The following is a 12,785-nucleotide window of genomic DNA, read 5'->3' on the forward strand; positions in this document are numbered from 1 at the left end:
AACAAGAGTGACATCTAACCCAACTTGGGTAATGGCTGGGAAGAAGGGTGATAGGACATCATAGAGGTGATAGATGTCTGAGGTGTGTCTTAAAGATAGTGGATACTTAACCAAGCAAAATTATGAGTGTGTGTGTATGTTGGCACATGAATGTGGTAAGCTTTGAAGATTATATGATGTTTAGGAGGTATAAGCTTAGCATGATTTGTGCAAAGAAGTATGGATCCATATAGCTCAGTGAAGCTGAAGCCTAGGGTCTAAGTGTTTGGAGTTACTCTGGTGCTTTTCTAAGAGTATGGTACCCCATTACCGAAGACAAATGGGAAAAATCACACAGATGACTCATAATCTTCCCAAATTCTCTAAATTGTTGATGAAAGGAAAATGAGTTTCTGTCTGTTAAAGAGATTGCCTTGGACTGAATCTGAGCAACCATGATAAACACCACCACAAACAGTCCAATTATGCCATTATTTAAAAGGCAATATAAACCTCAAATATGTCCATTATTTAATAAAAGCTACATTATGCAAACTTCAAAGAAAAAAATGTAAACATATCAATATTCCCTAACATTTCCTCATAAACGAAAACAAGCCTCAGCTACAAGATTTTAAAACAAGCAGAACTCAGCCTCTCCATAATGTTACCAAATTTCAAAGAAAATCCGATTCTGAGATATGCTTTCCAATAACTAAAATCTGCAAGTTTACATAAATATAAAAATGAATTCAATTCTAAAGGCAATACAGCAATTTGCTATCTATGGCAATCATTTCAAAACAGATTATAAGTTCATAAATAATGTTACTGATCTGGCATGTAACCCCAAAACATATTTAAATCTTACATATTGCCAAAGAAATTCCATATACGTCTCACGGCATGCTTCTCTGAAGTGAATAAAGTTGATAATGCCACTTAAAAACCGACTCGTCCGTTTTGCTTCTAAAATAGAAAGCAACACTCTTTAAATAAACCTTTGAACTAACATAACATGAAAATGAAAATTCATCCTCTTCCACTATATATTCTGCTCATAATATATAAAATAAAACTGTATAGGTTATAATAAAGTGTAGGAAATCTGCTCAAACTTAAAGGTAAGAATTATCTTTGTATTAATAACTTAAAAAAAAAAGGCAAACCACTTTTGGTCATGAAGAAATAACAGAAACCAGAATTAACCCTCCCATATTAAAAAACTAGAAAAACAAATAAAAATACATGAAGCAACAAATTTTAGATGCTGGACAACAGGCAATACAGTATAGCAATCTCCAAGAGAAACAAATGAGGTGAACTCTATTACTGCACCAGCCTATGACTGAAGAGTTTTCAGGCTGTACTCCAGAGAAAGAGAACACAAATAAAACTTGTGAATCTTGCTGGATCAAGAAGACAGAGTTTAGAGTTAGTAGAAGCCAAAGCAACGAAGATTTATGGAACTGAGTATTGAGACGAGGAAGCTGTAAATAGAAAGAGTTCTGGAAATCTGTAGAGGAATCCCCTCAAGTTCTCAGTTAAGTACTAATTAGTTCATGAATAGGAAGAAACTACTGAGGCCAGGAAAACAATCAAAAATATTTAAAGGAATAAAAAAAATCCAGCAACTAACAATGTAAAATTCACAATGTCTGGCATGGGCTAAAAATAACCAGACACGCCAACAAAAAGGACAACATGATCCATAAGAAAATATAATCAATCAACAGAAACATATTAAAAAATAACACAAATAAATAGATGATAGATTTAGTAGATAAGAATGTGAAAACAGTCTTTATAAATAAATAAAGGGGGCAGAGAAAATAATCAGCCATATGAAGAAATAAAAGGAAAGATTTTTTAAAAAAGATCTGAATTAAGAGTTGAAAAATACCTGAAATAAAAATTACACTGATAGGAATAACAGATTAGACCTAAAATAAAAGGATTCATGAAATTGAAGACATAATAGAAGTCATCTAAAATAAAGGCCAGAGAGAAAAAAATGAATACAATATCTGAGCTGAGAGACAGTATCAAGCAGCATAACTAATGTGTAATTGGAATCCTACAAAAAGAAGGGACAAAAAAACTTTTACAGAATAGTTTAATGTTTTCCAAATTGTATAAAAACAATAACCATATCCAAGGAAGTGAACAAACCTAAATGGGGGGCAGGGGTGGAGGGGGAGGGAAGAAAGAACAGAAAAACAAACAAACAAAAACACCCAAAAGTCACATTACATTCAAACTGCTAATAACTAACTTAGAAGGCAAAAAAAAAAAAAAATCTTAGCAGCAGCCAGAGGAAAACAAAACACATTATAGAGAGAGAAACAAAGATAAGAAAAGCAACAGACTTATCAGAAACAATGCAAGTCAGAAGACAATGGAGCAATATATTTAAAGCACTGAAAAAACTGTCAACTAAGAATTCTATATTGTAGTCCCTCAGTATCTGCTGGATATTGGTTCCAGGATGCCTACAGAACCCAAGTCTGTGAATGCACCAGTCCCTTACACCAGGCACAGTGGCCGGGTGCGGTGGCTCACACCTGTAATCCTAGTACTTTGGGAGGCCGAGGCCAGTGGATCACGAGGTCAAGACATCGAGACCATCCTGGCCAACATGATGAAACCCCTTGTCTACTAAAACTACAAAAATTAGCTGGGTGTGGTTATGTGCACCTGTAGTCCCAGCTACTCGAGAGGCTGAGGCAGAAGGATCACTTGAACCTGGGAGGTGGAGGTTGCAGTGAGTCGAGACTGTGCCACTGCACACCAGCCTGGTGACAGAGTGAGACTCCGTCTCAAAAACAAAAACAAAAAAACCCGAAAAAACAAACAAAAAAAACACACAAAAAATGGCATAGTACAGTCAGCCCTCCATATCTGTGCATTGTGCATCTGCAGATACAACCATGGATTAAAAACTTGACTTTTCATATCCACTGAGTGCTTAAGAAAAATACCTTTTATTTATCCATTTTTCTTTCTTTCCTTCTCAAAAAGAAGCGGGTCTCACTGTATTGCTCAGGCTGGGACACAGTGGCATAATCATAGCATAGCTCCCTGCAGTCTCAAATTCCTGGACTCAAGTTATTCTCCCATCTAAGCTGCTGGAATAGCTAGGATTACAGGTATCCATCACCACACCTGGCTCATTTTTAAAGTTTGTTTTGTAGAAAAAGGATTTTGCTATATTGCCCAGGCTAGTCTCAAACTCCTGGACTCAAGCAATTCTCCCACCTTGGCCTCTCAAAATGATAAGATTACAGGTGAGAGTCACTACACCTGGCCTCAAGAAAAATATCTTTCAAAAATTAAAGTGAAATAAAGGCTTTTTAACATCACTACAAGAAGTGTTAAATAAAATGCTTCATGTGTAAGAAAAATCATACCAGATGGAAATTTGGTGTACTTAAAAGAATGTGAGTTAACATAAAAGACATTTTTCCTCATATAAAAAAATCTCTTTAAGAAAGAAATCCTATCAAAAAAATGAATGCACTTGTATGTTTATTGTAGCACTATTCACAATAGCAAACATATAAAATGAACCTGTGTCAATCATTGGAGGATTAGATTTTTAAAATGTGGTATGCATATACCACAGAATACTACTCAACCACTAAAGAAATAATGTCTTTTGCAGCAATATGGTTGGAACTTGAGGCTATCCTAAGTGAAATAACTCAGAAACAGAAAGTCAAATACTGTACATTGTCACTTATAAGTGGGAACTAAACAATGGGTACACATGGACATACAAAGTAGAACAGATATTGGAGACTCCAAAATGTGGGAAGACAGGAGAAGGATGAGGGTTGGAAAACTACTGATTTGGTACAATGTTCACTACTTGAGCGATGGGTGCACTAAAAGCTGAGATTTCATCACTACACAATATATGTATGCAAGAAATCTGCACTTGTACCCTCTATGTGTATTTTTTAAATGTCAAAATAGAAAATCCTTTAAAAGATAACTGTTTCACACAAATCTAATATCAATGAAGGGGTTTATGATATCTTTAAAAGTAAAATTTATGACACAATAGCACAAAGACCAGTAGTGGAGAAAATAAAAGTGTATTATTGTAAGGTATACTATATTTGAAGATAGATAATGGTATGCTAAAGATATATACATATATACTAAAACTTGGAGCAAATACCATTTGAAAAAGACATATAGCTGATAAGCCAACAACAGACAAGGTAGAATATCTTTTTCATATATAGTATTACATAAAATAAAATTTATTTTAATAAACCAAAATAAGGCACGAAATGGAGAAAACAGGACTAAAGAACAGGACAAAGAGAAAACAAATAGTATAAAGGTGGATTTAAGCCCAATCATATCAATAATAACATTAAATGTAAATGGTCTAAGACTGATTAAAAGACAGCGATAGTGATGTTGAATTTAAAAAGCAAGACCCAACCATATGCTGTCTACAAGAAACCCATTCTAAATATAAAGACACAAGTTACAAGGATGATATGGCATGGTAACACTAATGAAAAGAAAACCTGAAGTAGCTATGGTAATATCAAATCAAGTGTATTTCAGAGCAAAGACTATGTCATCAAGAGGATATAGCAATTCTAAATGTGTATGCTTCTAAAACTAGAGCTTCAAGGTACATAAAACAAAAATTTAAAGAATAGACAAAACAGACAAACTCACAATCATAGCTGAAGATTTTAACATCTATCAACAGTTCAATAGAACAACCAGCAAAAAAAAGTCTGTAAGGACCCAGTAGGCTTGAACAACGCTATTAACCAACTGGATCCAATTAACATGTTTAAAACACTCCACTCATCAACAACAGTGCTCATGGAACTCTTACAAGGGTAGACCATGTGGTGGGCTGAATAATAGCAACCAAAGATGTTCAGGTCCTACTCCTTGGAATTTGTGCATGTTACCTTATTTGCAAAGTGGCTTTATAAGTATAATTAAAGATCTTGAAAAGAGAAAATTATTATAGAATAACTAGGTGGGCCTTAAGTGCAATCACAGTGTCCTTATAAGAGGAAAGTAGAGAAAGATTGGACTATACACAGAAACTAGAAAGCAATGTGATCATGAAAGTGCAAAGAGATTTAAATATGCTATACTGCTGGCTTCAAAGACAGAAAGAAGTCATGAGCTGAGAAATGCAACCCTAGAAGCTAGAAAAGGCAAAGAAACTGACTCTCTCCTAGAGCCATCTGAAGGAGTGCAACCTTAGTAACATCTTGGTTTTGGCCCAGTGAAACCAGTTTTGAACTTCTGACCACTAGAACTATAGGAGAATAAATGAATGTTATCTTAAGTCACCAAGTTTGTGGTAATTTATTACAACCACCATAGTGAACAAATACAGACCATATTCTGGGTCATAAAATAAGTCTGAATACATCTAAATGGATTCAAATGATACAAAGTATATTCTCTGATCACAAAAGAAATAACTTAAAAATCAGTAACAGAAAAAATTGTGGGAAAATCCCCAAATATTTGGAAGGTAGACAACACACTTATAAATAACCCGTATATGAAAAAAAGAAATCAAAAGGGAAATTAGAAAATATCTTGAACCTAATAAAAATGAAAATACAACATATCAAGCTTTGGGGGATGAAGCTAAAGCAGTGCTAGAGGTAAATTTACAGCAATACATACTCATTAGGTAAGAAGAAAGGTATCTAATTAATGGACTCGGCTTACTGCCTTAAAAAAAAAAAACTAGATAAAAAGAGTAAATGAAACCCAAAATAACCATGAAGAAAGAATAACAATAAGTTCAAAATTCAATAATAATAAAAAGACGTATAATATAGAAAAGTCAATTAAGTCAAAAGGTGGTTCTTTGAAAAGTGATAAGCTGAAAACCAGACTGGTTAGGAAAAAAAAAAAAAAGAATAAAGAAACAAATTATTAATGACAAAAATGAGAGGGAAGATGTTATTACCTACCACAATGACATATTGTTTGTACTCATATTCCCAAATTTATAGAACACTTTTTAAATGGAAAGAGTTTCTAAAAAATCAGAAAAACAGCTTTTCTGTGGCTCTTAAAAGGAAAAAAAAAATCCAACATGATATTAAAAATTCATACTTAAAAATGGGATATACTTTTTAAAGGCAATTTCCTTGAAGTTGTTTTTCTTTTTTTTTTTTTTTTACATTTACTGATGGAAAGGTGAAGGTGAAATGGTAGATTGAAGCCAGACATTAAAACTGTTTTGAATTCTCACTTACTTGGACATAGAATATCAGCAGTCTCAAAGTCATTCACCCGACAGATGGGCAAAAATGAGTCCCTTGAAGATGAAGTACAAAAAGACTATTGAAAAGTATTTCGCACATTAAATACTAAGCCATAGGATATAAACATCTTATTCTCAGAAAGAGATTTCTGGATATACTTCTTAAGGTCAGGGGATGAAGCCAGAAGTCTACTATAATGTATAACCCTACAGCACTGAAATCTATTTTTTCTGTATATTAATCACATAGTCATGCAATACTATAGTTATAGATTCTAATAAACAGTACATAAACTTGGTGACACTAAGACTCTTTTAAGAACTCAAACCTCTTCACAAAGATGGTAAACAATTTTAGACTTACAGTATCTTACAAGTTCAACTGAAAATATGCTGAGAAAGTGGCACAGTTGGAGGTAGTTCTGTTTTGTGGCAGTCTACAATTTTGAAATTTTGAATGCATATGGGATGAAATGAAGAGGAACATAGTAGGTATTCCTTCCCAAAGAAAATTATGTCTTTAAGAAAACATAATGCAATATAAATATGAATGTAGACTAAGACAATAAAATCACTCTTTACTCACAGATGAGTAACTAAATTGCTGAATGGTAAGAAGCCTTCCATTAAATGTGGATACATGACTTCAGAGTTCACTGGCATCTAAATGCAATAAACCACAAAATCAACTGTACACATTGATTAGACAAAATGAGAAAAATCTTCAGCTAAGATCAAAATATATTAACTTATTATCATTAAAGACCTTAATACATATTCTAGTATAAATACAGAGTTTTCATTATTATTAATGCTAGGTTCATAGTAAGTGCTTAATAAAGATTTTTTTTTTTTTTTTTTTTTTTTTTTTTTTTTTTTTTTTTTTTGCCGCCACCTCGCCCGGCTAGTTTTTTGTATTTTTTTTAGTAGAGACGGGGTTTCACCGTGTTAGCCAGGATGGTCTCGATCTCCTGACCTCGTGATCCGCCCGTCTCGGCCTCCCAAAGTGCTGGGATTACAGGCTTGAGCCACCGCGCCCGGCCCAATAAAGATTTTTAAATGAATTTTTAAAATGGAATAAGGTTAGCATTTACTAAATATCAGGTACTATGCAAATACTTAATTTGCTAAAAGCTCAGTTGCCTCATTTCACTTGTTTCAATCTTACTGCATATCTTCTACTCTAATTTGGGAGTTCTTCCTGAGAAGAGAACAATATGAAGACTTAGCTATTGTTTATTATAGTCTCTGAAGACAAACCTATAAATCTGTAACAACTGCATAGCATCAATAATCTGTGTCATTTAAGTCTTTTACTATGGTTTTCAATAAAGCTATGGATATAAACCATTATTATGCATAAGATCCCAATGTAACTGACACTAATTGTCTATGTCTTTTAATTTGTTAAAAATAAAGTCAATAACTTCCCATCATAAAAGCCAGTATGCATTGTAAGCAGAACTGCAGCAAAACAAAAAAACAAACAAACAAACAAACAAACAAAAACCCCATAATTTTGCCTCATCTTAAACTCACCATGTAAAAATGCTCCAGTCGAATTCCATACACTATTTGTAAGGCTCTCATGTAGATCATGTGCAAGACTTCAGGCTACAGCAAAAACAACTTTGAATATTCTGATGCATAACTCTAAAGTTTATCATAATGATGATAAACTCATACTATCATCATTACCATACAATATTATAGTCAATGAAAGCAAAGAAGAAAAAGGCAACAAAATTACTCCATTTCCCTTGAAATACTCCTTAATTTTTCCAAATTTAACACAAGATGCTTAGTTTGCTCATACATAAGTGGTCAAGGGATCAGCTGTTTAAGAAGGAGAGGGCAAGTATATCCAAATCCAATCCAAGCAACCCAATCCACCTTAGGAAATGGAAGAAGAAGAGTTAGTCTTTCAGAACAGGCTGTCAGGCATGTGGCAGAAATAATGGCACATTGAAAATGTGTGTGTGTGTGTGTGTGTGTGTGTGTGTGTTTTAAAGAACACAGGAAACCTTGTTTTAAGATTTTAAAACAGATATTAAGGTTTCCTTAGATGTGAAGTTTAAGGGAACCCTTCATCAGGAGGTATAAATGTAATAGGGTTATATATGATTTTAAAAATTGGATCTTCTAAAACAGCAGTTCCTAAATGCAGGCGTGTGAATCTGTTCTGATCCATGTAGTAATACAACTGTATTGGGTGAGCAGAAAGACGAGAAATATAGGGAAAATGTGGTAATCTTTTTAAGAAAGCTGAATTTACTCAGTTTGAAGACGTCAGTTATTCTAAAAGTATTTCTTCCATTTTCAAGAATCAAAGGGGGTAGCGATGTCAGAAAGTTTGAGTTCTACATCATTAAACCAGGTTTTACTATGTTATCACTTCAAGTCCAACACAAGAAACTGGAAGGAGACTTTGGGATTTTCTGTGACACATAAATAGTTCACTTTGCATTTAATAACTAAAGATAGAAAAAAAAAGTACCTGTCAAAACAAGTCAGTTCCCCCTGGGGCATAATACATGAAAATTAATCTGTAAGCTTCCAAAGAGGATTATTTCTAAGCATTTTTTTTGTGGTTGAAAACCACTTGGAATAAGTTCCTTCAACCCCTACCAATAAATGATACTCTCAGACCACCATTCCAATAATAATAAAAAATTTAATATACTTTAATATGTTTTAGAAGCTGTTTTTTGTTTTTTTTAAAAAAAGAAAACGACTATATTAAAGAGTTGAATCCTAATGGGAATGTAGAAGTCACCACACATATAAACTTGGTGTTATTTTTAAATTACGCTAGGTGAGAGATTCTCTCTCGATGAAAATGGTCTCCATCAAATAGGAGGGCATATCCCTTTCTTGCCACACTATAGACCTAGTAGCTTACTTTTTTCTTAAATACCATTATCCACATGCAAACATAACCACCTTTTACCTTTGGATTCGGATAAAGATCATTCTTGGTGAGGTTTTTACCATCAGCTCCTGTTAAGATCTTATTGCGAATATGAATCACAATCTCAGCTACATTGTATCTGGGGAAAGACAAAGTTTCCATCTTGGAAGTTTCCTGTTAATCTGAAGGAAGAAAAAAATATTAGAAATATCACATAATCAGTAGCTCTCATTATCTGAAAACTAATAAATATAAGGACAAAATGAACAAGCCAAAGTTGAACTATTCATAGTAGTGTTAACTATCATCAAATATCTTAGTAAAATAAAGACAAGTATTTATATATGTATCCTAAAATTACTTTTATTCTAAGGTGACACAGTTATTTTCTACTCATTTTCCTAGTGTTGTTCTCTTCTGTAGGAAGAGAAAAACACATTTGGGAAGGAGGACTTTGGTTGAATACATAGATGGGAACCATGTGCTTTTCTTTTACATGTGAGGGCCAAGGAGCTTAACAAGACCAATCCTAATAATTAATTCTCAAAGCAAGGCATATAGGCAACATTATCGGAAGAAGCTATATATAAACAACAGTAATATAGGGCATAAAAAATTGTATTCAGTTTTGACATCCTATTCAATACATATATAGTGAGATGGCTAATCAGGTTGTAGATGCAAACAGAAGAGAGAAAAACAACTGAATAAGAATAGATTATATAATTGGTAGCAATTCCTATCACCAGAGTGAGAACTTCAAGAAAACGAAAAACCATATCTCCTAATGTCTTCACGTAGTAAGTTATTCCTATCTGTGTGCCCCTAGAGTAGTAGTTCTCTAACTTTATCCTCAAGGGCACATCTGGCAATGGCTGGAGACGTTTTTGGTTGTCAGCACAGGAGTGTGGGTGCCACTAGAATCTAGTGGGTAAAGACCAGGGATGCTACCAAACGTCCTGTGATGTATAGGGTGGCCCCCACAGCAAAGAATTATCCAGTTCAAAAGGTCAATAAATGCTGATGTTAAAAAACCTTGTACCTGTAATCTCAGCACTTTGAGGGGGACCAAAGCAGGTGGATCGCTTGAGCCCAGGAGTTTAAGACCAGCTTGGGTAACATGATGAAACCCTATCTCTACAAAAAACCTAAAAATTAGTCAGGCATGGTGGCCTATGCCTATAGTCCCAGCTACTTGGGAGGCTGAGGTGGGAGGATCACTTGAGGCTGGGAAGTAGAGGTTGCAGTGAGCAGAGATTGCACCACTGCACTCCAGCCTGGGTGATAGAGACCCTGTGTCGAAAAGGGAAGGGGAGGGGAGGGGAGGGGAGGGGGGAGGGGGAGGGGAGGGGGAGGGGAGGGGGAGGGGAGGGGGAGGGGAGGGGGAGGGGAGGGGGAGGGGAGGGGGGAGGGGAGGGGAGGGGAGGGGAGGGAAGTGGAGGGAAGGGGAGGGAAGGGAAGGGAAAGGGAGGGGAGGGGAGGGGAGGGGAGGGGGGAGGGGAGCAGAGGGGAGGAAAGGGAAGGTGAGGGAAGGGAAAGGGGGAGGGGAGGGGAGGGGGGAGGGGGGGTGGGGAGGGGGGAGGGGAGCAGAGGGGAGGGGAGGGGAGGGGAGGGGAGGGGAGGGAAGTGAAGGGAGGAAGAAAGAGAGAAAGAAAGAAAACCTTGTCCTAGAGCCTTGCATTTAACCCTGTTATGATACTAGTTGCAACGTACCAAAACTATGTTTAAAGAACTCTGACACTACATTGTGAGATTCCAGGATCTTTTCATTTTCTTTGTATCTCTCCCTGTAACCACAAAAATAGCAGTAGTAACAGCAAGAGGGAAAGAGGGAAATGAGCAGCAATAGCAGCCACTGCTCAGCCACTCCCTTAAATACCTGTTGTGTTACCTTCAGATCCCCTACTCTCCAGTGAAGCAAAATGATCTTAGAGACCCAATGTGAATATATTCAATTTTGCAAACACATTGAAATGGCCCACAATTCTGAGAATCTATTTCTTTAGGTTCCTAATGTTTTTCAGCATTTTAGGGTTAAAAAGGGGAGCTTTGGCAACTTGCCAAACCTCTAATAAATGGAAGCCATTCTAAACAACGATTAACAAATAACTTCCCAATTCAGCTTGAACATGTGACATCATCACAGAATTCACTCTCAATGCAACTTTTTCCCACTTTATGATGATTCCAAATTAAATAACTCTTCCTTACAGTGTGTGGAAATATGTTTTGTTGTAATTTTACCTCCCGGTCCAGTCACTGCAACTAAATAGAATATATTAATCTCCGTTTACATGACACCATTTTCAAAAATGTGAAGAAAGCTATTACACCTCTGCTAAGCCCTCCCTTCTTTAAAGTAAGTATAATTTGTTTATGTTTGGCTATATGTAACTTTAAAATACTCCTTATAAGGACATTGTTTTAGAAACTACCATCTTATTCATCTTCCTGTAACACACAGTATTTTGTAAATGTCTTCTTAAAATGTAGTGCCCAAACTGAACACGACATGGTCTGCTAGGGCACAGTATTAATGGCCTCTGCTGTAGCACTTGTTGATCAACTGGAACTCCAAGAACTTCACCATGACCCTCCTGTATCAAGACGGCTTCTCCCTGTTCTTTTTTCCCCCCTTTTCCTCTTTTTTGGTCACATCTGCTGGGTCACTTGTGTTCTTGTTGTATAAACTGATCATTTGAACCTTAAGCAAGAATTTGTACTTTCTACCATTAAATTTCATGATTGCAAGCTTTCCTGTTAGAGCTAGGACCTTTTGTCTAATTTTTTTTTCTTTGAAGCAGGGTCTGTTTGTCACCCAAGCTGGAGTGCAGTGTGGCACAATGACAGCTCACTGCAGCCACGACCTCCCAGGTTCAAGCTATCCTCCTGCCTCAGCCTCCCAAGTAGCCAGGACTACAGCAGGCACACACCACCACGCCCTGTTAATTTGCGTGTGTGTGGAGATGGGGTCTATGTTGCCCCGTCTAGTCTTGAACTCCTGGGCTCAAGTGATCCTCCCACCTCAACCTCCCAAAGTGCTGGGATACAAGCATGAGTTACTTTGCCAGGCCATTCAGCTGGGATCTTTTGGAATCCAGATTCTGATGCATCACATATTAGATGTCCCCTTCGGCATAAATATGCATTCTACATTTTCATGTAAGTCATAGACTTAAAAGCTGTTCATAAAAGGACTGGACCAAAGAAAGACTTCAGAAAAAGTCACTTTTCCAAAAAACCTGCATCTGAATCACAGAATATTGCAATAGAAAGCGTAGGTGTAAAGTATCTTCAAAATTATTATCACTCGTTCCTCTCTTCTCTAATATTTGGCCCTCTACTATCAGATTAATCCTTATAAAAACACTTAATGCATCATATAATATTTGCACGAAAATACTTCAATTACCTTACCCACATCAAATTCAAATTTTTCTGCTAGGCTCCTAAAACCTTTAATAATTGAATGAAAGTTGTGCTCCAAGTTAGTCTCCTAACTTTCCCAAACTTCCAGTATTTCCTTTTGGAACCTCCTCCAATATCCAAATTCTATCATTCTTTCGGAGTACCATTTCAGTTACAATTTATTCATTAACGAGAGATGAAGAAAGACAC

General features: G+C 35.9%; 1 protein-coding gene across 3 annotated transcripts in view; it reads right to left on the reverse strand.

Moving 5' to 3' along the window:
• Positions 1-12,785, reverse strand: part of NUF2 (NUF2 component of NDC80 kinetochore complex) — a 31,179-nt gene that overhangs the window by 17,438 nt on the left and 956 nt on the right. For all 3 annotated transcript variants that reach the window (XM_007989720.3, XM_007989718.3, XM_007989719.3), the window contains exons 2-6: positions 9,207-9,349; positions 7,796-7,870; positions 6,843-6,919; positions 6,249-6,310; positions 851-948 (exon numbers count right to left, since the gene is read on the reverse strand). In XM_007989720.3, the coding sequence (XP_007987911.1) occupies positions 851-948; positions 6,249-6,310; positions 6,843-6,919; positions 7,796-7,870; positions 9,207-9,329 (435 nt within the window). In that variant the 5' untranslated portion in view covers positions 9,330-9,349. The remainder of the gene's footprint in view (positions 1-850; positions 949-6,248; positions 6,311-6,842; positions 6,920-7,795; positions 7,871-9,206; positions 9,350-12,785) is intronic.

This window comes from Chlorocebus sabaeus, chromosome 25 (assembly GCF_047675955.1).
Source record: "Chlorocebus sabaeus isolate Y175 chromosome 25, mChlSab1.0.hap1, whole genome shotgun sequence".
NCBI classification, from domain to species: Eukaryota; Metazoa; Chordata; class Mammalia; order Primates; family Cercopithecidae; genus Chlorocebus; species Chlorocebus sabaeus.